At 29.1% G+C, this 27,477-nt stretch overlaps 2 protein-coding genes across 9 annotated transcripts; both read right to left on the bottom strand.

Annotated features, from left to right (window-relative positions):
• Nucleotides 1-80: 80 nt before the first annotated feature.
• Nucleotides 81-6,607, bottom strand: LOC107918321 (uncharacterized). Of its 3 annotated transcripts, none has more exons than XM_041110133.1 (9): nt 6,299-6,607; nt 6,107-6,214; nt 5,875-6,007; nt 5,272-5,451; nt 4,888-5,022; nt 3,764-3,846; nt 3,553-3,652; nt 3,360-3,448; nt 81-534 (listed from the first exon to the last, which is right to left on the bottom strand). In XM_041110133.1, the coding sequence occupies exons 1-8, from the start codon at nt 6,550-6,552 to the stop codon at nt 3,371-3,373; spliced, it is 1,071 nt and encodes a 356-aa protein (XP_040966067.1). In that variant the 5' UTR covers nt 6,553-6,607; the 3' UTR covers nt 81-534; nt 3,360-3,370. The 3 variants fall into 3 exon arrangements, 2 of the variants coding, with proteins under 2 accessions (XP_040966067.1, XP_040966066.1); XM_041110132.1 differs by having other exon boundaries at nt 5,854-6,007; nt 6,299-6,606; XR_005923580.1 differs by lacking the exon at nt 81-534 and having other exon boundaries at nt 3,314-3,448; nt 4,871-5,022; nt 5,854-6,007.
• Nucleotides 6,608-12,845: 6,238 nt separating this feature from the next.
• Nucleotides 12,846-22,403, bottom strand: LOC107918838 (MADS-box transcription factor 23). Of its 6 annotated transcripts, XM_016848421.2 has the most exons (9): nt 22,259-22,399; nt 21,616-22,112; nt 17,159-17,240; nt 16,631-16,692; nt 16,123-16,222; nt 15,987-16,028; nt 14,690-14,773; nt 14,334-14,514; nt 12,846-14,255 (listed from the first exon to the last, which is right to left on the bottom strand). In XM_016848421.2, the coding sequence occupies exons 2-8, from the start codon at nt 21,936-21,938 to the stop codon at nt 14,341-14,343; spliced, it is 867 nt and encodes a 288-aa protein (XP_016703910.2). In that variant the 5' UTR covers nt 21,939-22,112; nt 22,259-22,399; the 3' UTR covers nt 12,846-14,255; nt 14,334-14,340. The 6 variants fall into 6 exon arrangements, with proteins under 6 accessions (XP_016703910.2, XP_016703909.2, XP_016703912.1 ...); XM_016848420.2 differs by having other exon boundaries at nt 12,846-14,514; nt 22,259-22,398; XM_016848423.2 differs by having other exon boundaries at nt 12,846-14,514; nt 21,616-21,885; nt 22,259-22,397.
• Nucleotides 22,404-27,477: the final 5,074 nt, after the last annotated feature.

Below are 27,477 nucleotides of genomic sequence, written 5' to 3' on the forward strand. Positions count from 1 at the left end.
TAAGTCATTATTGTTATTAAATTTTAATAGGATTACTATTAAATATGATTTAATAAAAATAAAAATAAAATTTAATTTAATAACATTTTTAATATAATTTTATTTTTATTTTTATAAAAATATTATCTATACTAATTTACTTTTAGGGTACTAAAACATTTCTTTTCATTCTCAGATTCATAATAATTTCTCTTCTCTTATTCTATTCATTCTTCTTCAATCTTACCCATGTGCAAAAACCTAGAAAATAAAAAACCCAAAATCAGCCTTCATCCGTCGACTTGCCTTCATCTTTGTCCATTGCTGGTCATGAATTGATAATGATTCTTCTCTTCTCTTGCTTAGTCTCACCCATTCACTCCTCTTTCTATCTCACCCATGTGCAAAAGCTCAGAAAATAAAAAAATCCAAAGCCAGGCTTCATCTGTTGCCTTCATCACTATCCATTGCTGGCCATGAATAAAGAACACCAACATTCATCCTCTCCTAGTCTCTCTCTTCTCTTCATTTGGAATATGAAACCTCACCTAAGACCTAAGGAGATAGAGAATCTTTCATTTTTCTCTATTTTTATGTGTTAAGATCGACCCGATTAAGCAACAAGTAACAAAAAATAGCGAAATAAATTGAAAAATTGAACACACAAATTACGTGAAAAAACCCTTCAAAGAGGATAAAAAATCATGGGCAAAAATAATTTTACTATAATGACAAAAGAACGAAGAGTACAAAATATAGAGATAAAAACTAAACCCCGAAAACAAAAAACCCTCAAAACATAAATACAAAATCCTCTAAATGTGTTATGAGTTATAATCTCTAATGGGTGTATTTTCTAATATTGCAAAAGAACCTATTTATAAGCTAAATTAGTAGGTCAAATAAACTATGCTAATAAATGTTAAATACATTATACTAATAAATACTAAATATTCTAGAAAAAAAATATATTTTGTTTAACTTGACTTGCAAGCAAACTCTTAGAATTTTGGTCACACAACTCTAACATTATGTGTTTTTAAGTTGACTCATCTGTTGGGGAGTTTTGATTGAGTTTTTTCCTTTAAATTTTGGGTTTTAGATGATTTATTTTTTCATGGGTAATATGGTAAAAGAAAATTTCCCTCATTTCGAGCATTTGCAAAATAACCATTTAGATATTAGTGTACTGATTAGTTATTACAGGACTTTGTTGTTTAGTCCCATGTTAGGAAATTCTGCGGAATCACATTCAATCAACTAAATGTTTGAAATAATGTTGAAAACTAAATATACCTAGAATGGTTTAACTATGCAGGCAAGCCAAACATAACGTAAGTGTTATTTCAGAAAGGTTACAACTTTTAGTTGGTTGAGTGTATTATATTGAAATCACCATTCATTTATAAAATTTATTGTATTGAAATCATCACCATAGTGAGTCACTACAATCTTAACATTTTAGTGGCTAAGTACATTGTATTAGAATCACCATTAATTTACAAAATATTAATTTACACTATATTAGAATTATCATTCGTTTACAAAATCTTAATATTGTATTAGAATCATTATGGTTAATATTGTATTAAAATCACTATTGTAACTATATTGGTTGCAAAATCTTGGTATTGTAATGAAATCACCATTCATTTGCAAAAATTTAATACTTAATTGGTTGTAAAATCTTAATATTGTATTGGAATCACCACCTCACCAAAATCTTAGTTTGCACTGTATTGCAAAATCTTAATACTGTACTGAAATTACCATAACAGTTGCATTGGCTACAAAATTTTAATATTGTATTGAAATCCCCATTCATTTGCAATTGCAATTACAAAATCTTAGTACTATATTGAAATTATTATGATAATTTTATTAGAATTAACATTCATTTGCAAAATCGTAATACCGAAAATTTTAATATTGCAATACTATATTGGTTGCAAAATCTTAGTACAGTATTAAAATCACCATTTTATTCCATTTCACCACCATGGTGAGTTACTTATTTGCAAAGGTTAGTAATATTTCGATTTATTTCCGAACTAATAAAAAAGATTATTATTTCACTCTTTCATAATATATATCATATGTTAATAATATATAAATAACTTTAAAATATAAATCCCCTCATGAATTTCTTCAAACATAAAACTCTAAATACTCATTTTATACTTATTTATAAGATAAATGCAAGTTACGGGAGTGTTTTGTGAGATTAAAATTATTATTTTTAATTTCTTAAAATGTATCTATGTATTTTTTTTTATTTTACTAATTTATTTGTAAATTAAAAAAATCTATTGAGGATAAATGGCATAATATTTTTTTAAGAAAATAAGATAATGGGATGTTCATCAAAGCTTTTTAAACTAAAAAACATAAAAATAATAATAATAATAATAAAAGGTAAAATAATTTTTCACCAAAAATTATTTTTTTAACTAATCACAATTCATGAAAAAAAATTAAATTGTTCATGTCAACTATATTAATTATTTACTTTAGCATCGCGTTGTAATTGGAAAAAAAATTCTATTCGAAAAAGTAGTCCAGTAAGAAAGTGTTTTAGAAATGCTATTTAATATTACTGTAAAGAAATTTTGTAAGAATATATAATGTATAACATGTATAAAAAGCATATCATGTTAAAATATGGTATTATTAGGTTATTCTTATTTGTAATGTTTACAAAGAAAATAAATAATATTAAAAAAATACATAAATATGAAAATTAGCTTTGGAAATTTATATAAAACTAATTTTTAAATTTTATTCAAAAAAAAATTTATTACATCCTACAAATACTTTTATTTTAATGATTTTAAAATTTGTGAATATATTACAAGTGAATAATGTTTTATATTTAAAATAAAATCTAAAATATAATTTTATACATACTATGCAAATATGTGATTACTTAATGAATATTAAAGTAATCATAAGTAATCATACACTCAGAAGTGATTTTGCAACCACAAAAGCACTTTAAATCTGCTTTTGTTTGTGGTTCAAAAAGTACTTTAGCAATATTTTAACCGCCAAAAAGCACTTTTAAAGAGACAAAAACAATGCTGAACAAGCCATAGATCATATGGTTTACCTATTGAATTTTTTGGTCCATGACCATTCGGTATTCGGTAACCACTTCAAGCTCGGCTAAGTCCAAAGTCGAGCTGAATTAGACCCTTAAATGAGAGATAAATCTCTCACAGCACTGTTTTCTGTTTTCTCCATCTATAAGACACAAACCCGAAACCTATCTTAAGAGGTATCGAATTCTTTATCACTCGACCCAATAGGCGCTGATTTACCTAGTGAATTTTAGTAATTGTGTAATTGTCAAGTTAGAGCCTGAGTGAAATACTTAATACCTTCAAACGTTTCAGGATCGCCACTGGTTATACTCATCCATTCTTATTATAAAAGAGCTGGAACTCGGACAGCCGCCACCACCGTATGCCTTCAAGTTCACAAAGGGAAAGAATCATTTTCAAGGTTTATCACAAAATATTTCATTCTACAATAAAATATGAAGTTATGAATGCATTAATTTATGATGCCAACCTTTGCAACTTCAGATGTATCGGTTGCAGTATCCGTGCTTCTTAGGCACATCTTAAGATTTTTCCTTCTGCTGTTATAGCATATAACAGCTCCTATGGGCCTAACATCAGAAATGCATACATTGTAAGACAAATAGCCAATTACAATGATCACATCTTGCTTGGAAAAGAGAATGATACCACATTTAAAGATCTCATACAAATGTGTTTACCTCAGCCCGGCTTTGGCACTTTTTAGACTTAGTTGCTTGCCGATTTCATCGCTTAAATCAGAGTTTCCATCGGCTCTGACTCCCTAAAACCAGAGTAAAAGACAACTTAATTGAAGAACATTACGAAAATGAAAAGAGAAAATGGAAGGGACAAAGAGTAAGGCCAAAGGATATCAAATGGATAAAAACAAACTCCATGCGATTTGTAAGATTGTATCCATAACTCAGAAAGCAATCAATGGTATCCTAAATCTAAAAGGTAAACCACTCGTGACAAAGATTTGGGGAAGAGAGATTTAAGTCAAATGGATAAAATGGACTCTATGCTATTTGTGTGATTGTATCCATAATTCAGAAAGTAATGAATGGATCCTAAATCTAAAAGATAAACCACTCGAGACAAAGATTTAGGGAAGAGAGACACCATATAAGCCAAATGGAAAAAAGCGGACTCCTCGCGATTCATATGATCATATCTGTAACTCAGAGAGTGACCATTGGGATCCTAAATCTAAAAGGTAAACCACTCGTGACAAAAGATTTGGGGAAGAGAGACACAACATATAAGTCAAATGGATAAAATGGACTCCATGCCATTCATATGATTGTATCCATAATTCAGAAAGCAATGAATGGATCCTAAATCTAAAAGATAAACCACTCAAGACAAAGATTTAGGGAAAAGAGACACCATATAAGCCAAATGGAAAAAAGCAGACTCCATGAGTTCGTCTGTCATATCTGTAACTCAAAGAGTGATCATTGGGTGGATCCTAAATCTAAAAGATAAACCACTCAAGACAAAGATTTAGGGAAGAGAGACACCACAATAAACCAAAAGGAAAAAAACAAACTCCATGCAATTTGTATGATCATATCTGTAACTCAGAGTGATCATTGGGATCCTAAATCTAAAAGGTAAACTACTCCTGACAAAAGATTTGGGGAAGAGAGACGCAACATATAAGTCAAATGGATAAAAGGACTCCATGTGATTCATATGATCATATCCGAAATTCAGAAAGTAATGAATGGGATCCTAATCTCAAAAGTGAACCACTCATGACAAAGAAAGGATATCTATTTCGGGGATGATTTATCTGAAACCTTTGATATGTCATTACCAGGCACTCCCCATACAATCCTCGGCCCAAGAGAACTTTAAATGTCTTATCCAGAAACTTGTTTGCAGCTATTTGGCGAGAGGAAATATCCAGATTTCCCTTGGCAATCAAATCACTAGAACAGATCCCAAGTAACTGCGACAGAAACAAAGGCCTTCAGCATTAAAAAGAAAAACCATGAAGATGATGCAACATGTGAGTCCATGTTTTAGCAACTAAGAAATTGTAAGCTACAGGGTAAACAATTAGGGAAATTTTAGAAGATTTTAACACCATTTCTTCATCTAGAAAAGCATAGTAAGATAACTTCAAGGTTTGAATTCATCTCATGAACCATAGCCCAAGAAATCTCAAAGGAAAAGGATCAATTTCTGAACAATTAACCTGCTCATACATGTATGGATTAGTGATGCAATTCAACTTGGAGCGCCATTCACTGAGTCCAATTGTAAAAGCTTTAATTTCTGGTAAGCTCCATCTACGAAGATCTGCATCTTCAATATACTTCAGAACTTTTTCCAGGCGAACTTGGTCTTCTGAGTTCAACAAATTTGCATCCCCCACCTAATTCAAATTAGGAAAACAAAGAAAAATCATTTAATCTCTTGGTTATACATATACACACACATAAATGCACAAAATCAAATCACTCTAGTAAAGCATAGCAAACAAAGGTCAAAATATGCCTCTAGTCCAAGCCTCGAGATTTAGTCTCTATATTTAAAAAATTAAATCCTCTTACTACTTTGGTTTAGAAATCCTAGTCCAATCATTGACACCGTTAGTATTTTCCATCAATACACCTAGGTAATCATACCAACTTCAAAAGCAAATCATGATGAACATACGGAAACTTTGACAGAATACTATCGGTGTCAAGATGATTTAATTTTTAAAAGTACATAGACTAAACCTTTACCAAAATACAGGGATTGACAATACACACACACACACACACACACTTACATCAGGAAACATCATACTGACAAGCTTATTAGAAAAATACTCATATACAGCAGCAGAGCTACTCTTCGCAAGATTAACATTGAATGTAACTCTCGGATCTCCACAACAGTCAATTTGTGTAAGTGCCGGTTTCCGATGATCAAATGCTATCACCCTACAAATTTTCAAATAATCGTAGTGTCATCCAACTTGGCAGTTTCTAAAACGAAACGATTACGAAAGTAAATAAAAAAATTTTCCGAATTCCACTTACTCGCACATTGCTTGCTGTGAAAGCTTTGATGCAAATCCCTTGGGACCGATGAAGTCGAGGAGATAACACGTGTCTAGTCCCTCTCCTTCAACACAAAAATCTTCGACCCTGTGAAAATGAAAGAAACGATAAGTAAACTGAAATTTGAATAATTTAGACCTTGGAGTTTGAAATTTTTTTTGGTTAAAGAACCTGAGCGGTTCAACGGAGGAGGAAGGCAAGATGAGGCAAGGGAGATTAAGGCGGGAGTGGTAGAGGTGAGCGAAGAGAGCGGAGATCGCGCCGGAAAATGAGGGATAATTGTATAGCGCCACGGTTCGGACTTTCTCTTCGGCTGCTGTGGCTATGGCTTCTAGCGCGGCGTTTGATCGGAAGGTCCGAGGCCGCCATGGATACGGAGTTCGCAGTGAAATCGGCCTACATTTTCCGCCAATCCAGCGAGCCATGTTTGGTGAGGGAACTGAACTTTACAGATTTTCGTGGGCTCTAAATTTTAATATGTTTTAATCTTAGGGGCTAGGGTCCCCAATTCTCATTTTGGAGTAAAAATATTATTGGTCAAATTTTTATTGTGTCCCTGTAATATAGTCAACTTAAGGATTTAGCCCTTATATTTTAATATGGCATGATTCACTCTTTCTACTATTATTAATATTATGTTTTAGTACAGATCAGTAGCATTATTAAATAATTTCATTAGTTGGCTGATGAAAAAAGAAAAATAAAAATCCAAATTATGAGATTAGGTTAGAATATTTTCTAAATGACAAATTGGTAGAAAATATTTTTTTTAATAATCATAATTTTATCTTTTAAATGATAAAATTTCGAGTTTTACGTATGGGGGAATGGATAGGTGCTTCCTTGAGATGACTGATAAGGTTTGGTTGAGGTGGATTCTAGAAAAGTAAGGGTGAGCTAAAAAGTATCAATACCTTATTTTAAAATATTTTTTAATACTTAAAATTAGTGTGAATTTGAATGGATGTGCGTTTATCTATGATTAGCGTAAAAATAACGGTTGTTGACACCATTTTTTGGATGGAAAACGGGGTCGACTTGGGTTTTTAAAAATGAAATGGGAGTCGCCACCAATCTTTTTTATGAGGTGTGATTGGATCACCTCGAAAAAGGTTGTTTTTAATAAATGATTTGATTTTATTAAAACAACGGTTTCGGTCCACGAAATCTAGAAAACGGGTTCGGGAGTCGGTTACGCACGAGGCAGGATTAGCACCCTCGATACGCCCAAAATTGGTACCTTAGTTGATTACTTAATGTCTTAATGTCGAAAATTGAAAACTTTAAAGAAATTTAAAATACGATCCTTAAAAAAAACTCGAATGGCATGGGTTTAAATTCAATAGGATATTTGGCAATTTGGTTAAACGAGAAATCGAAACCCAGTACCTTAGGGCACGTTCCTCGAATTTCCAAACGCAAAACATTGCCTTATTTTGAAATTTTTGAAAGGATATTTAGCTATTTGGTTGAATGAGAAAAATCTATACCCAGTACCTTAGGGCATGTTTTCTCGAATTTCCAAACACAAAATATTGCCTTATTTTGAAATTTTTAAAATGATATTTAGCCATTTGGTTGAACGAGAAAAATCGACACCCAGTACCTTAGGGCACGTTTTCTCGAATTTCCAAACGCTAAATATTGCCTCAATCGAAAATGTTTTCCCCTTTTTTTGAAATATGGCATTTATATGCATAATAGAATTATAAATATGATATTGAGCACAAAATGATATGCGTAAAGAATGAAATAAATAAATAAATAATCAATCATCGATATACAAGTAAATAAAAAAAACTAAAACATTTTAAAGAATAAACATATGAATAAATAAATAAATGAACATTGAAATTAACAAATAATAACAAAAAGATTGATCCAAATTATAAAATATATATAAAATATTCATGCGCATATAAGGAAAACATTTCTATATATGTATAATTATAAAAAATATGAAAACATATATATGTATAAGTATGATTTAAAGCTATTAAATATAAAAGCTTGTATAGGTATATACATATATGTATGTATGCGTGTATAAAAAGGATAAAAGAAGATATATTAGTATATATGTATTCGTAAGAGAAATACATACGGACCTATATGTATATATATAAATTATAAAGTATAAAACATATATATAAATGGGTACAAGTGTATAAATTAAAAAAGTGTATATAATAAAAATAGTAATAAAAGATAACAAATATAATAATAATAGTTAGTTTAATAATAAGAGTCTTAAAAAAAATTAAATTAACCAATAAACAAAATATAGGATGAAATCGAGAGCAAAATGAAATTACAGGGTAAAACTACAATAAAACAAACAAGAAAGACCAAAATGGAAATGCGCGCAAATATCAGGGACCAATAGAGTAATAAAACCCTTATAAGGACACGTGTATATTGCTCAGTGCGCCAAAGGGTTGGGGACAAAATCGAAAGACAGGCGAAAGTTCAGGGCCGAATTAAAAAGGCAATAATATTGAACAAAAGGAATTAATTTAAAATCAAATAAATACAGAAGGACCAAAGTTGCAAATAGACCCTCAGGTATGGAAACACGCGGACCTTCCTCGGGTCGGGTTGGGTCGACCTGATCCATGCCAAAACGACGCCGTTTTTTGACTATTGCTGCTAGCCAAAACGACGCCGTACCAGAAGGCTATATAAGCCTAAAAATCTTAAAAAAAATCAATTTTCTTCTTTCTTAAAAAAAAACAGAGAATCTCTCTATTCTTCTGCCCTCCTCCGGCCAAGGGGTCAGTTGTGGACCACCGTGCCGGTCGCCGATTATCGGCGCCGGCGCCGCCGTGAGCGGCGGTCGGAAGTCGAAAAGTCAGTCTTTTAAAACCCCATTTCGAAAACCTTTCAAAATCAAGTCCTTAAAGCCCTAAGGCCGAGAGAGGGAATCTCAAAAATGAAACGCCTTCCTCGTCCGTTCTCAACGACTCGGACTCCGGCGACGCTACAACCGCGACGAATCAGGTAAGTTTCGTTTATTAACCTTTAGACTTATATTAACCGTAAAAGAAAAGAAAAGCAAAACCGAATGGAATCGAAGAGGAAAAAAGACTAAAAATATCACCTTTCAACTGATTTTTTTTATTTCTTCGATCTTTTTCTTAAAAAAAATCAGAACCCCTTACATGTATCTTAGTTTCGGCTTTTATAGCCGATTTACATGAAATTCCTAGTCTATGCCTATGCCTGTCTTGCTTGCCTTGATTTGTTTACAGGGATCAACGCACGTGGATGGAGGTGACGGTGGCAGTTGGCGATGGTTGCTGGTAGAGCAGGTGAGCAGAAGACCAAAGGTCAGAAGACCCTAGGAGCGGCGCCTAGGGCTCCTCTGTTTTCTGCTAGGTTTTTTTTGTTTTGGGTTTTGGGCTGAGGGTAGGCTATTGGGTTATTGGGCTAGTGGTTCTGAGCTTGTTGTTTTGGACTTTATGGACTGTAATTTGGACTTTTATTTTGTGTTTAATTGGGCCTCGGGCAAAATGGCCTGTAACAACGGTAACGATAAGATTAAATATTATAATATAAGACAAAAAGGTAAATTAAATGCAAGGTAATGCACTGCATCTAACTATCTATCCAAACTTATCCTTAATATCTTTGAAAGAAAAATCCAAAATCTTAATGTAAAAAGTTTGAAAGTACAAAAAGCTAAAGAGAGGTGTACATATGGCTACCTTTCAAGGGCGAAAACTAAGAGGGGGTCTTGGCCCCTTCAAAAATTCAAAATTGTTATTAAGGTTTTCAAATTTTTTCGAAATTGTCATTAAGCTTTCAATATTTTCAAAATTTTATCTAAATCCTTTAAATTTTTTGAAAATTTTAATTAAATCCTTTATAATTTTTAAAAGTTGTCATTAATTTTTTCAATATTTAAAATTTTTAATTATACTTTTTGAATTTTTTCATTAAACCTCAATTTTTCAAAAAATTTAATTAAATTTTCTAAAATATTTGAAAATTTTTAATTAAACCTAGCAAAACTTAAAAACCATATTCATCGTTTATTCCTAAGGCAACTTCAAATTAATTGACTCCTCGTTAGACCTATCCATGGGCCGGGCCCACAAAAAAATTCAGCCCATTTACTAGGCCCGGCCTGAAATATGGGCCTAAGATTTTGCCCAGGCCCGGGCCGGAGAAAAAATATGGGGCCCAATCTCGGCCCGACCCGGCCCGTTTTTAATTAAAATTAAAATTATTTTTTTAATAAAATTAAAACTAATTGTTATTAAAATTAATTGTTAGTAAAATTATCAAATTATTAATTGTTAATTGTATTAATTGTTGTAATAAAATCTAACATTTGATTAGTAAATTTATCAAATTATTAATTGTATTAATTGTTCTAACAAAATCTAATATTTGATTAGTAAAACAAACTTGATGTTTTATTATTATTATTTTGTAACACTAGTCAAGGAAATGAAAGTAAATAAACTTAAAATAAAAAACTATTATATTTTAAAAATAAAAAATATATATTTAATATTTTTCGGGCTGGTCCGGGCCAAAAAAATCTTGCCCGAGGCTAGGCCCATTTTTTAAACGGGCCTAAATTTTTGCCCAAGCCCATATTTCGGGCCTATATTTTTATCCAAACCCTCCCATATTTCGGGCGGGCTGTCGGGTTGGGCCGGGCCGCCCGTCCCATGGACAGGTCTACTCCTCGTCTCTTAGTGAACCGAAACTATTTTTAATTTTTTGATGAAAGAAAAAAGAAACAACTTTTAATTTAAAAGTTTTAAAAGCCTCCGGCGCCCTGTACTATTCTATATTTTTATCAACCTTTCTTCTTTTTATCTTTGAAAAATATTTCACCTTTTTTTCTTTTCTTATAAAAGATGAAGGAAACAATTTTGCAGATATGGAGTTTTTACGGGTTTTTTTACTAAATTATTATAAAAAATAAAAAATAATCAAAATATTATAACTTTTTTTTATTTACCAAAATATTATAATTTTTTTATTTACCAAATATATTAAAAAAAATAAAAACCTGCAAAAAAAAACATGTGGCGGCACCAAAGGTGCCAAAGAGATTGACGAGACTAAAATGTAACTATCTGCAGTTTTAAGAACCTGACAAGAAAATTTATCATTTTAGATTTTGAAAGTGATTTGCTGTCGCTATGTGCGTGGGACGCACTAAAATTGAAATGTAGCTAATTGCCTTCTAAGCGCTCATTATTTATTATTTTCTTTTTATTCCTCTTCAACTCACTTTTTTATTTAATAAACAAGCCCTCAACCTATTTTTGTAGTTAAATAAGCTCTTAATCTGTGATTTTTACTCATAAAAGCCCTTTATTTTATTATTAAAGTAAATATATTTTACCTAAAGTAAAGCTATTTAAAAAAGTATAAACTAATTCGCATTTTATGTATTATTTTGGTAATTTGATGAGAATAGTTTATTTAAAAAATTTACTAAATTTGATGAGACTAGTTTATAATTATAATTTATTTTTTCTATTTGGGTTACATTTATGGGTGATCAGTTTTATTATTACTTCTGGTTTTTCAATAAGGCATGCATGGTATTTCTATTAATTTTTTAATCAAATTACTTAATAACTCTATTTTAATTTAATAAACTATTCTCATCAAATTATTAAATTAGAGTTTATTAATGAGAATTGTTTATTAAATTAAAATAGAGTTATCACTTAATTAGAATTCTAAGTATCTTAATTATCACTTAACTAATATTAGATTTAATTAAAAAAATTAGTTATAATTTAATTTTCATTATTTAATAGCATAAAATTAGTCAGAATTTAGACATTAGAAATTTATGTATGAACTATTTTGTAAGAGAACTAAAATTTGATGTTCAAATGTCTTAAAGAGTTTTGATGTGATTTAGAAACGTGTGAGGGGTTAAATGGGTATTTTGACGAAGGGTACTACAGCAAATAGACCATTACCAATTTCAATTGGAAGGACCGATTAGTCCAATTCCCCATTCATTAAAGAAGCAAAATTGCTCAAACAAAATTCTCTCCATTTCTCTCTCAAACTCCCTTCAAACTTTTCTTCAGTTTCATGGTTCAATCTCATCTATTTTTGACTTGTTAAGTATAATTTGTGAACATTTCTTCTTTGTTTCAATTTTTAAAAACTTGATTTTATCGCTTCCTTCTCCATTTATTCATTTCACATCAACCCATGTAGAAGGGACAACTTGAATTTTTGATTTTTTCTCGATATTATTTAAGAGCTTCATTAAACGATTTGGAAAAAATATTAAGGTATAATTGACATTCCACAAAATAAAAGAGCTCTTAAAATTTTTGTATAAGCAAATTTGCTTTTAGCACCCGGGAGATTTGTATTTGATGTTTGTGTGCGATTATATATAACACTTGTGCGCATTCTTGGAGTGTAAGGTGTTACATGATCCGTTTTCAAGTTTGTGATATATATTTATTTATATATTATATAATTATATTATATGAAGAATTAAATAAACTAATTATAATGTAAATATAAAAAGACATGTTAAGTTGTGTATGTTTATATTTAATAAAAATATATATAATTGTAGGAGAAGATATATATAATATTATTAAATATTAATTAAAAATAATTATATTTTAAAAAAATGAGTGGGCTTAAATAGACTTAGATTAGCCGTTTACAAAAATGGATAAACTTGAGCAAAATTTAAAGTTCATATTCCGAATTAGACCATACTTAAACAATTAAATATAATATTAATAGCATGCACAAACTCAACTCCAATACATAAATATCTCTATTACACACCTCCTCTCATCCTCATGCATCGTGTCATTTATCAGTGAGAACTATATGATTTCGAGCAATTGTTGAAATTTTCACCAATATAGTTAACACAATTTGTTAGGGGCCGGGAAACTAACTCGTCCAAAGGAGCTACTTCGCCTAAAGAGATAGCAAGGAGTAGCTTCCCTAACTTAGCTAGTTGCTTTTCGTAACTTGAGACCTATATCAAGGGGACATATCTAGGATACATATACCTCATCATTATCATACTCACCACGAAGAGATCCCTTCACATATCGAAATTTTGCCAAATTAACCTCACAACTCCAAAACCACCTCTCTCGCCTCTCAGCACCACCGTGCGAACCACTTTTCTTCTCCTCCATTCATATTTGGTATCGACACAAATGTTCATTCATTTACCTTTTCTATTTGCCCTTTTTTCAATCACCCACGGAAGTGTAAATTGGATAACAAAAAATAAAGCATGCAACTGCTATTTGCAGCTAGTCAATTTAGGTAGAGCTAAGCAACATCAGTTATATTCTCTTTATTACCTAAATTTATATCCTATTAGACTTGTTTCCCTCTTATTTTTACAGTAATTTATAACTTGGAACATACTTTATATAGTATCTGGAATATGAAAAAGCTCACCCAATGAAGCTTAATTTTAGCCATGCATGGGCAAGTCGTCATTGGAGCATTGATGATATGTCCACCCAAAGTTTATCCTTAGGGTTGGATGTTGAAATGCTTTGCTTTCTTGTTTTCTATATGCTCTAGTTATTTATGGTCAAATTCTATATGAAGTCCCTTTGCTATGCGGACTTAATCTCTCTCCTATAATTCGATCAATTCTGGTCTCTCTATTTTGTTTTCGTTAATTATGTCAAATAATTTGATATAACATATATTTCTTGCTTAAGTCACGATTTAACCCTTGAACTCATATTCTTATTTTGGTACTTAAACTTTTTTTTGTCTCGTTTTAGTATATGAACTATCAGTTTCGTTCCAGTTTACTTCCAACATAAAAAAGTGTCACGTTCTTATATTGTACCCGGATAAATTTTTTTGGGTAAAATAAGACAAAAATAATAGTTCATATACCAAAATGAGACCAAAAAAAAATATAAATACCAAGGTATAATTCAGGAGCCAAATCATGACGTAAAATATATGATCACATGGCATTTGTCCAAATGTACAAAAATGCCAAAAGTGTATATGTTACATCTATCACATATATATATATATATTTTTAAAGCCATATTAAATTATCTGACGGAGTTCACAAAAGATTTGACCTCAAGATTGAAAATACGCTTTCCAAATTGTAGAGGGACTAAAAACAATCAAATTATAGTAGAGGGATTAGATATGCTAAAAATGAATAGTACAGGGACATTCTATAAAATTTTACCTGGTTTTCAAAACAGTCTTAGGTTTCTATACGATGTATCAGCGTCGGGAAGTTGTTGAGGCAGGCTTAACCGGAGATCGACAACAGGTGCCTGCAACTCATCATATCCATTGTTGAAACCATAACTGTGGGATGAGCTTTTGCTGCCTTCATTTGCTTCTACTGTTCCATTTCCATCAACCTGTGTCACCCCCAAAAATTTGTGTTGCTTAGTATTATCAGTAGGAAAATTATTCATTTGCCAGCAGTTACAAGAATTTTCTTTTATCAATATAGTATTGGGCTGGGAGAACAAGGGATGATATTTAAGTATCTAACGCGAGCTCTAACCACTGCTTCAAATATTTAGCGAATACCTTCCTTTGAAGTTCAGTATTTTCTTGGCAAATAAGGTCTAGCTTCTTCTGTAGTTCTAGATTCTCTTTATGAATGTGGTGTCCCTGAAATTCAATAAACAAGAAAATATGTTTAATTATAAATTTAGTGTTTTACTTATAATATTATTGATAGTAACGGATAAAGAGATGGAATCCTTTTTTTCTTAAGTATTCCATTATATTTTGATTATTGGTTGAACATGATTAATTAAATTTCCAAATTACCTGAACAAGCAATTAAACATCATTTTCAATTTTGACATTTATGTTAAAAATATAATACTGCAAAATAAAATAGTTAGCACTAATAGTATAAATAAATTGAATGTATGTAAATAAAATAATCACTGTGCCGTGAAATAACTATTGCCTTAGAAGTAAATTTGCCTTGATCGGTATAAACGTGTGTAGTGGACGTCGCTCCCCAAGGTTAACACAGTGTTTAAATATTTGTATACCCGAATAAAGAAGGTAGAACACAAATGATATTGCTCTTCTCAAAAATATTCAGAACAGTAGACTAGAAATTAAAGTTAAAAACTTGGTTGGAAATTTGACCGGAAAAGTTTTCGGAACAGAAAATATGCGAGCTAAGAAAGGCAGGAAAGAGATTGTTGTTTTTATTGTTGTGAAAGATGAGAAGAATGGCCTGTATTTCTATTGTTTTTTGGAAGGAAAAAATAGTAAAATAGCAGTGTCAATTTTCAAAAATAACAAAGGATTTTCCTCAACCGAAAAAATATTCTGAAAACAAAAAAAAATGATAAAAGAAACAAAAATTATTCAAAAACACGAACACAAACCAAGTAGCAAGGCATGTGTGTTAGGTCTTAGCTCCCAATTACTCAATAAAGGTAAGAGGCAAAGTTATATTTAAACCCTCTTATAAGATTTTCTTCAACCAATATGGAATTATCTACTTTGCATTGCCGACAACGTTATGTTAATTTAAAGTAAAAAGAGCAAACCCTAAAATTTAGTATAGTAAAAAGAATAAAATTAACTAGAATGAGTTGTGTATGCAATTCAGTCAATAAAATAACTCGATATTAATTCGTTTTCAATTTGGAACAAACATAAACCTGACTTTAATAACAACAATTAATGGTGTTTTCAATTTGAATCTATTAATAACATCATTAAAAATAAAGTGATCAAATTACCCCAAATTAGAGTGATTTCAGTAAATGGACTAAAACCAAAATCAAACCAGAGAAAATCTCTATAGATGAAAATCAGCGAAAAAACATGAAAGTGCAGCAAAATTTTTTCTAACCTTAACACTTAGCTCTTTGATTTGATTTGTAAGAATTTGGTCCTAAAAACAAAACAATAACAGAGAGAAAATTGCATTGTTGAATCCTTGAATGTTGTAAATGCAAATTTCCCCAAGGTTTTAAAGTTAATTTTACCTTTCTCATGCGAACACTTTTCAAGCTCATTTCAAGTTGGTTTTCTAGATTCCGTAGATCTTTGATGCTTAAACCAGATAGTTCTTCCCCCATCAGCTGCCTGCAATTCATCACAGTGGAAAATGTCGTGTAAGATATTCTAAATCGGTCAAGTTTGTCGAATAGGTTAAGTCCGTTGGATCAAGTTGATTATTATGGTAGATTAAGTTGACTAGTTATCTTTTACATTGCATTTTAAGTTCTTTTAAATGTCAATGAGACCGTGGCTCAGTTGGCAAAATTGTTCGAAATTCCAAAATATATATTTAAATAAAATGTTTTTTTGAAGTTTAAGCTTTTTTTTATCTTATGATGGAATTATGTATATTAAATTGAATAAAATTCTAAATGAAATTTAAAAAATAAAATTAAGTTATTAAAATCCCGTCTCAAAATTACACAAATTTTTCATTCAAACACAACTTTAAATATTTTGATTTTTATGTATGAATAATGGGAGATTGGGTACCTGTGGTATTCTTGCAAGTCATTTAGTTGTTGCCTCAAGCTTGCTACCTCCTTTTCCCAAAACTATATCAACCACAAAATCAGATATTACATAAAAAAAATTATATTCTTGAATGTGGAGTATTTTATTGTAAATTGGTTTTAGATCAGATTAATTCGAATTTTAATTTTTTAGATTCGATTTGGATTCATGTTTTTCTGATTAAAATACTTTATTTTAAGTTATATGTTCAAATTTGTTGAGGATTAACTCTTTTGAAAGAAATTTTCAAAATACCATTCGTCTAATAATCAATTAGTTCTCAACAATCTTAATTATTGTCTTCCGAAAGAAAGATTATCTCTCATCCTTTAACATTTTATCATCAAATCAAATTTAATTAATATCTAAACCTCATTTGAAAGCTTAATCTAGCATTTAAGATAATTTAGGTGTTTTGTAACTATGGAAAACCAACCGAAAGGGAAAAAGTAGCAAAAAATGCAGCAAAATTTATGAAATAAAAGCAAATGGTTGAGAAATAATTACCTTCAATTCAGAAGCAGGATCAAGTAGTTGATGATGATATTCCTCTCTATACTTGTTGTAACGTTCTATGACAGATTTCATGCTATATAAAACATGCATTAATGACTATTTTTTTATATCAGGCAAAAAGAAGGGATTTCGAGGTTGGAACTAGAACTGTCTATGGGTTGGACTATTTAGTCTGATCTGAAGACTTGTCCAAAAAGTGAGAGGGTTTTGGGTAAATATATAGGTTCGAAAAATGCGTTTGGGCAACAAAAATAAGACCCTTTTAAAAAATGAGTCAGGCCTTGGGTAAAGCTTTTTTGGCCTTAGCCTGGTCCAAATATGCAAAAAAAATTACTGTTTTTACTCTCTCTTTTTTTTTGCTTCTCTTTTAATTATTTTGTTTCTATTTTTTTCACAATTTTACTATTATTTCACAATTATGTTGTTACTATTTTGTTGTTATTATTTGGATATTGTATAACTCTTGCTTTATTGTTAATTTTGTCCTTATTTTAGAAGCATTTTCTTGTTAAGTTGCATCTTTTTTAGTATTATTCAAGTATACATATATTTTTTAAATTTATTTTCAATTTGTTGGGAAACATTTATTTTAATGTTTTATTATTTTTTATGTATTATATTTTTTAAAAAAATTTATATAAAAAAATTAATATGGGCGGACCGGGCTCGAGTGTTAGCATTTTTATCCGGGCCGAGCTTCAACAAAATTTAGACCTATTTTTTGGGCCGAGTCAGACAAACGAGCCTAAAATTTTGGTTGGGTCCGTCCTGACCCATGGACACATCTAGCATCTAGTTGGAACCCTCGATTTTGTGTTTATGAAATCTTTTATCATTACACCAATAGCTTGGTTGATAAATACGTGTCTTATGAAAAAGTGTTAAAAAAGGTAACATAAACGGTGAATATTCGATGCACCATTAGTATATTAATCTTGTGTGTCGTCAGTGAACAACAACACGACATGTCATTATTGATGGAAAAAAAAGATAATCGAAAACTTATAAATAAATATTAATAACCTTATTTTTTTAGTACACAACTTGATTTAAATGTAAACTCGAAAGTAAAGCTTAATTTATAAATCATAAACTCTAAACCTAAAATAAAAAATGCAATAATTATAATTAATATTTAATTATGTTTAAATAAAAATTTTAGTATTTATTTATAAATCTTCTTCTATTTTCTGTTTTCCCTAATAATGATTATGTTGTTATTCATAAATGGTGCATCTAATAATATTACTTCATAAATAGATAATATTTTTTAGGGGGTGTTTGGTAAATAAAGTTTTGAGCCTTTTTAGCTAATTTGGGCACAAATGAAAAATTGGGTAGTCAAACCCTCTAATTGTAGTGTTTGGTGAATGGAAGTTTGCAAGAGCTGTAGAGCTAAAAACTCCAAAACAAAAAATGCAGGAATGAGAAATTTTTTTCATAGCTAATTGTGAATGAGATGTGTGGAATGACATATCTGGTAATGATTGCTAAAAAATTACTCCTTTTGTCATAGGCTCTCAAACCTAATGAAATATGTGGAATTAGATATGTATCTATTTCTTAACTATTTATGTACTCTTAATTTATTTTCATTTTACTTATGTAAAATGATTTATTATGCAACTTCATATTAATTGAAATATGTTACTTGACAAACTTATTCAGAGTGCAACATAATTATCACTAATTTTTAAATTTTTTATAAAAATTTTAATATTCTATTTAATTTGAACTGGACAGATCGATTGAATCAAGAATCGATGATGTGATCGATTTAACCATTGATCTAATTTCAAAAAATTGATTGTCAATAATAATTATAACATTTGAATTCAAATATTATTTAAATCATTTATATATACATCTGAAAATTTGGAGAAAATACCTACAACCTAATTAAGGGTGAGTTTGGATGGGCGGGGCGGTGCGGTGCATTTAGCTTACTTTTTGTCTTATACTACAATATCGCTACAATATCTAATTTTACCGCCACCGTTGTTTTTACACTAACCACAGATAAATGCACCGCCCATCTAAATTCACATGAAAACTTTTTATAATTCATAATACATATTATAATGAGTATTTAAGCTTTTATCTCAATTATTCATATAACTAATAATAATCTAATTTTTTAAAAAATCATATAAATATTCCTAGATAAAATCTAGCTATTTAATTAAATTTTTTTCGTTGATGCTCATCTTATATTTTATATATTACATTTTCATAGAAAAATAAATTTAAGTGAATATTTTTATAGAAAATTGCTTATTTATTAATTTCATAGAAAAAATTTGAGTTTAAAGTTTTGATTTATTTATTTATGATTGTTGCTATATTGATCTGGTAGTGCATGATTATATATATAGTTGGAATTCATTTTTTAAAGTAGTTTTACATACTTTTATAATTATTTATATGATTAATATTTAACGACTTAACCATTATATTTCATGCTCTATTAATATAACTCATGCATGTTAAATTTGATGTAAATACAATTATATTGATAAATTCAACTGTTGGATCATTAAAGTTATAGAAGTGTATAAAACTACTTTAGTTTTTACACGATATAAGCGGATCGCTTCCCATTATATATATATAACTAAATATAAAAGAAATGTCCATCGGTGTATTTGCATCATGGGCTAATTCAAGATTCGGTCCCTCACATTTTGTTGATTATGCAATTAGGTCACTATTTGAAGCATTTATCATGATAAATTAAATTCATACCTTTAAATAATTTGTTTATTTTCTTACTTAAGCCAAAATAAATTATATCTGCTCAGAATAATAAAATATTATGTTTGAATAAAATTTATTAATTATTTATAATGATAATAATTGAAAAATAATTTATTAATTTATTAATTAATAAAGTTTACCTTAATAAATAAATATATTCTTATTTCATTTTAAGGATTTTTAAAATCTTATACTGTTATTCAACAAAAAAAATATTAATTAATGTTAACTTCGTACTATATTATTAACACCTTAGTTATTCCCTAATATAAGTTATTCCCTTATTAATAATGTACGGAGTCATCCTCACTATTATTAACATTATTTACTTATACTATATATAAATTCAATGTCTTAAATTAATTTTATAACTTTTTATAGGATAAATAATTTGATAATTCAACTGTTATATTTAATGTTTCTATTAAGATATCAGATTGATTAAATACTTTCACATACATGACAAGTTTGATTATATTGATATAAATTGTAATAGTTAAATTGTTAATTTTTTACACACATGACAAGTGAATGAAAGTAACTAAACCATTCTCTATATATGTAATTATAAACAACCCTCATATCCAGAGGCGAACCTAGATAATTTTTTTGAGGGGTCGAAATTAAATTGTATATTTTTATGATAGTAAAAATGCGCTTTTATCATTTTAATAGCTTATATCTTTATAATTTTTAAATGATTAAATCAAATTTTTATCATTTTTAGGGAGACAAAAAAAGTACAATTTTATCATTACTAAGACATTCTCCGGGATTCACCACTAGGGGTGAGCGTTCGATCGAATCAAATGAAAAAATTTCGAGTTAATCGAGTTGATGAATCGTATTTTATCATCCTAACTCAATTTGAAATTTTCTCGAATCGAGTCAAGTGAGATGGAATTTGAATCGAATCAAATATATTTGTTCGAGTTAAATTAAAAAATGATTTTGGGTCTTTATAATCACTATCACCTACCGTAATCAATTTTGTTATTAACTTTCATCCCCTCATAATTTATTTATTAATCTTTTATATACGAGTTAACTTATTTGCTTGCTTAATTGCCTCAATTATCTTCTAATTCTTGTCACTATATATTTTGAAATTAAAAAATATATTAAATGTAAAAATATGGTTTTTTAATAAAAGTTATCTTAAAGATAAAATATTGTGAAATTGATACCAATATAAAATTTTAACACGAATATTTTATAGCATCATCAATAAATCAATTTTAACAAAAAAATATAAAGATTCAATATGATTAAAAAAATATAAATAGTAAAAAAATGTGAAATTTAATTTAATAATATAAATAGTAGATATAAATAAAATTATTACTATTTAGGTTTAGGGATTTTTTTGGATGATTTTAATTTTTAATTTGGAGGTAAAATGTGAGAAGTAAAAGTTTAGAGGAAAATAAAAAGTTTTAGGGGTTGGGAGTAAAATTTTTTGGGGAAAGTAAATGGGGGAGAGTTATTCGAAATTCTAAAAAAAAATCGAGGTGACTCGAATAACTCGATTAATTCAAATAACTCAATTCGTTTAACTCGAAATTTAAATTTTTTTAAGTCGAATTAAGTTTTGCTCACCCCTGTTCGCCACTGCCCATATCTCAGAAAAATGATACCAAAATAATTCATTAAAATTAACAAAAGACTGAAAAAAAAAAAAGAGAACTGACCTAGAGCTGGCAAAATGATGAAGCTTGGAACTGCTGGAGAAGATAATCAACCCAACTTCAGCATCGCAAAGGATGGCTAACTCTTTAGCTTTCTTCAATAATCCATTTCTTCTCTTTGAGAAGGTCACTTGCCTGCTTGATGATTTCTCTATCTTTTTTATCTCTATTTTCCCTCTTCCCATTATAACCCCCTTAATTTTCTCCCCTTTAAATAAAAAATAAAAAAAAGAAAAGAAAATTAGGGTTTTCCCCCTTTTTGCTTCTCTTTGCCTGCATCGATCAAGAAAAGAAATTCTCAGCAAAGTCATAAAATATATACACATATTAAGTAGTAAGAATGGGTGCCATCCTGTTTAGAGGTTGTTTACGCATGGATCGAGCTGAGAGATTGTTTGGAGGTTCTCAAGTTGTTGCAAGACAGACGTGAATTCGAGATGTCGGAGCTTATACTCCTTTCCGATGCTTTTAAGTAAGCAACAAGCTGTATCGTCACCCTTCTAGCAACCATATTCAAAAATTTAACCTTGTTTTATGTTTCTGGAATTTAGCATCTCTCACTCCATCCATCACCAAAGATGCGTAAACAGGTAACATATATGATTTGCAGTAGGAATTAAAAAAAAAAGAAGATAAAAAAGCTTACTTGTTTGAAGCTAATAATGATGGATGAAAGGTGGATGATATACAGAGACTCAAATCTTCTTTTTCCTTTGCAAGTGAAAGGGGAAAATCTTGATTTATACTCTAAATGGAAACCCAGAAGTGGTTTTCTAACCCAAAAACATGGAGCCGAAATCCGCTTAGCGGTTTTCCACATTATAGGTCACTGTGCCCCTATTCCCTAGAGTTGTTAAATAATTCACTACTCGCTTTGTTGAACAGACTTCTGCGTCCGTCAACGTAACAAAGTTGGTACAGAACTGGACAAGAGTCGGCTAAACAAAGCGAGTAGAATGAAATTGGTATTCGAGAGAGTTAGATAGAAGAATCCTCGGACTGACTTTGAGAGTGAAAACAATTTTGTTAATTAAATTTTTTTTATCATATCCGTACTTGTATTTAACATATTTTATATCTATATGCATTAGTACAATTAACAAATTGGACGGGTGGAGTTGGTTTCACATAGACCTGTCCATGGCCGGGCGGCCCGGCCTGGCCCGACGGCCCTTCCGAAATATGGGAGGGTTCGAGTAAAAATATAGGCTCAAAATATGAGCTTGGAAAAAAAATGAGGCCCGTTTAAAAAATAGGTCGGGCTCAAGTTTTTTGGCCCGAGCTCGGCCCGGCCCGTCCAGTCCCGAATATAATAAATATATATTTTTTAATTTTTTAATTTTAAAATACTTTAAAAATATTTTTATTTTTTTATTTTTAAAATATATATTTTTTGTGTTTATTAAAAACCGAGCTGGGCCGGGCCGGGCTCGGGCTTATTATTTTTTCCCGGGCTGGGCCTGGGAAAAATTTCAGGTCCATATTTCGGGCCAGGCTGGGCCCTGGCCTAAGAGTCGGGTCGAATTTTTTTTCGGGCCCGGCCCATGGACAGGTCTAGTTTCACATGAAGTCAATATAATTTTTACAAATTTTAGGTTAATTTACTTTCGAGTACCCCAAGTTGAAGTTATTTTTGTTAGAGATTGTGTGACCTAAATCCCATCACTTGTTGAAAAAATAATAAATCCCTATTAAACACAAAACTAGACTAGAGTACGAACCATACTGCACAATGCGAGTTCGCATAGAACTATACTTCTTCTATTTGATTTTGATTAGAATAGGGTTTTTCAACACTTAAATAGATATAGTCGAAACTTCTCTTATATTATTCGTTTTTCAATATTAGTGAATTTCTTTTCCTCTGCCCATGATTTCTTCCCGAAAGAGTTTTCACATAAAATCTATGTGTTCTTATTTATTAAGAATATTTCGAGTTTATATTATTTTAGGCTTAAATTAATTCAAATTCGATCAATTCAAGTTAATATCAAATTCATTAAATTATTAATTTTTTATGATCAAATCATAAATTCAAATTCGATCAATTCAAGTTAATATCAAATTCATTAAATTATTAATTTTTTATGATCAAATCATTAAGTTAAATTTAAGTTTAATTTGATCAAGTTAGATTTTCGAGTTTAAATTAGAATTGACAAAATTATATATAGATTTATTTTATAGATTTTTAAATAAAATTATCATAAGACACACGATCACATCTAATTTTTTAACTCTACAAATTAAGTTTTTAAATTTTACTTTAAAAAGTAAAATATAGAGAAAAAAACACTTACGTGTAAAGTTAAAAGAGTTGTATCAAATACTCTTATATATTCGTTTTAATGTTTTATATCTTGTCTAATAAGTGCGATGGTAAATCTATACTATTATATATAAAGGAAAGCCTGAGTCTTTTCACAGGAATACCTGTCTATTGTTGGTTTTCTTTTTTCTTTCTTTCTTTCTTTTTTTTTTTTGTACATGAGGACATAATGGGTAAATTTTAATTCTAATCCTCTATTTTTTTAGATTATAAGAATGATTAAATTTCAATTTGATCTCTATATTTTGTTTAATTTTGAAATTTAATTTATATACTTTAATTTTGATATGATTTGGTACCTCAACTTTTATATTTTATTCTAATTAAAATGATAAATGCGATTTTTTAAGAATTATTAGCACCATTAAAATTCTTTATTAAATTCAGATCTGTTACAAAATTATATTTTTTTGTTATACGGATATCAAGTGAGTTTTTTTTTATTTCAAAATTTCACACCAGCAAAATTAACAAAAGAATTTTAACAGTATTAATAAATGGACCTAAATTTTTAAATTCAAAAAGTAGAGGAACTAGATTCCTAAAAATAAAAGTATAGAGATTAAATTCTAAATACACGAAGAGAACAAGAACTTTGAGCAAATTATAAATTATAAATTATTTAGACTATAATTTAGGGTGGGTTTGGATGGGCGAGTGGGTGCTGTGCGGTACGTTTAGTTTACTTTTTGTCTCACGCTACAGTATCGCTACAGTGTCTAATCTCACCGCCACCGCTGTTTTTACACTAACCGCAAGTAAACGCACCGCCCATCCAAACTCACCTTTAGTCAATAAATAAATAACTCAATGCGAAACGTGATTGGAAACCATATTAGTGATATTATATAGTAAGTAGCGTCTAACATAAATTCCTAATTAATGTTGACTGTTTTAAATTCGACATGAAATTTAAGGGATAAATCTCAAAATTATACATGAACTTTGATTTAATGTGCAATTGTATATATGAATTTTAATTTAGTGCAATTATACATGTGAAACTCTAATTGTAGTTCAAATGTATACTTGAAACTTTAATTTTGATTTAATCATACACATTTTAAGAAATAAATACATCAATTTATTTTTATATTGGATTAATATAATTATTATATGCAATATATAAACATAAAATGATGTTATATCAATAATTGTGTTAATAATTTACAAGATTTGGATCAAATCAAAATTTCATGTATAAAATTACAAAAAATCAAAGTTCATATATACAATTGCATATTAAATCATAGTTGAAGTATAGTTTTGGGATTTAATAAAAAAAGTGTAAAAAATGTACGAATAAACTACAATTATCTATAAAAATGTTTATCCGACAAAAGAGAGAAAAAGAGCTTCTTGCTCCCATTCCCATACATATATATGTCAAATTTGCTAGTAATCATTATACTATATGTAAATTACAAATTTAGTTGTTATACTTTAATTTATTCATTTTTTATTCCCTGTATTTTCAATTTTTTAAACTTCAGTTTTAATTAAGTGATAATTATGAAATTTTTTAAGTTAAAATTTTAAAATAATCAAACATTTTATCACACGTGTATCACTATGTTAGCTTGCTACTTTTACATAATATTCACAAAAAAACCACATTATATTACTTAATTGATGTTGTTCGAGTTAATATTAAAATATAAAAATTCAAAAACATAAGGATTAAAATTGATAAAATTGGAGGATCAAGACTAAATCTACAAAACTTACAAGACCAATAGCAGAATTTAATCTAACGGATTTAATTGGTATTATTTGGTTCAAGATTGAAATATCAAAATTAAAAAGTATAAGTGCTAAAATTGTTTGATTTGGAAAAACAATGAGATTAAAATGGAGCAAATTAGAGTATAAAGACTAAACTCATATTTTACCTATAGTACAGGGACTGATAGCAAAATTTGGCATATATGACTTTTTCTTTTTTAATTTTGAACGACTGTCCTATATATAGCTGATAAGTACAATTTTTCGCGCATATACACACACACATACATGGAGCTGATAACTGATAAGTACAAATTATTATTTTTTATATAACAGATAAGAATAAATAAAGTTTTTTTTAAGAAGAGATAAGTGCCAATTCATATATATATATATGACTAAATTTAAAAAAAACCATTTTATAAAAAAAATTACGAAAATAAGTCAATCTTTTAAAAATTTACAGAAATGAGCCAATTTTGTTAAAACGTTTTCAGTCAGAAAGCATTTTTGCCACATCAACACTAAAAATGGAAGCACCAAATTTTTTTTTGTGCCACCAATTAATGTGGAAATAAAACTTACAAAACAAAATCTTTATATAAACCTAAAGCCTCATTTCTCTTATTTTCTTAAGTAATGTAGAATATGTGATATGTATATATATAGATTTATGAATAAGTTTACAGTTTATTCATAGACAATGTGAGATTGCTTCTTTAAATTGGCTCATTCCTGTAAATTTTCAAAAAATGGGCCTATTTCCATAATTTTTTTTAAAGTGACTTTTTTTTTTGTAATTTAGTATATATATTATCCGTCCAAGGTTTAAGTATTCTATTTAAGTTATATCTATATATATAATTTAAGTTTAAAGGTTGATGCAGAAAAAGATTTTCCTGTCTCTTTAATTTCGAAATTGAGTAAACTGGTTTCTCTAAAAAAATCAAAGTAATTTAATCTTTATCAATTTTAAAAGTGAGCAACTAAGGATAACTAATCATGATGTTATTATCTTCTGTCAATTGTACATGATTTTTATTGGTGTAATAACAAATTTAGCCTTCAAAGTTTACACATTCTGTCAATTTGGTATTAATTTAACAAGTTTACCTTACAACATTTGTGTAAATGTTGAGGCAGAATTTGTTGAATTTTTTAGAATTAAAGAAAAAATGACAAAATATGTAAACATTAAATGCTAAATTTATTATTATACAAATCAAAATTATGCACAGTTGATAGAAGACACTAACTTCGTGATTAATTATCCTTAGTTGCTCACTTTAAAAATTGATAGAACTTAAATTGCTTCGAATTTTTTTGGGAGAGACTAATTTTCTTAATTTCAAAATCGAGAGAGATTAGAGAGGTCTTTTTATCTTTTTACCAATTGATGAGATATTCGAAAAAATTTGACAGAAAAAAAAATTTAAGGTCTATTTGTTTAGTGTAAAATATTTTATAAAAAATGAATTCTGAAAAATAATTTTTTTTTGAAAAGTTGATATATTCCTGCATTTGAATAATTCTGTATAAAATTGTCATCCTCCGGATGTCTTTCGTAAATATTGTAATGCTAAGTATTAGACATTCAATAATACTTCCTCAAAAATGCTTTCAAAATATCTTTTTAACATAAATTTATTTTTTATTTGAATTAAATAATAGTAATTAATTTTCATAAAAAATGGTAATAATTATGAATGGTTAAATACAAAATTACATAAACTTACCGTGTATGTTGTTGAAAAGAAGGGATTATATGAAACTGTGATTCCATGTAAGAGGATGACAAATAAGATTTTTTC

Source organism: Gossypium hirsutum, chromosome D13 (genome assembly GCF_007990345.1).
Source record: "Gossypium hirsutum isolate 1008001.06 chromosome D13, Gossypium_hirsutum_v2.1, whole genome shotgun sequence".
NCBI classification, from domain to species: domain Eukaryota; kingdom Viridiplantae; phylum Streptophyta; class Magnoliopsida; order Malvales; family Malvaceae; genus Gossypium; species Gossypium hirsutum.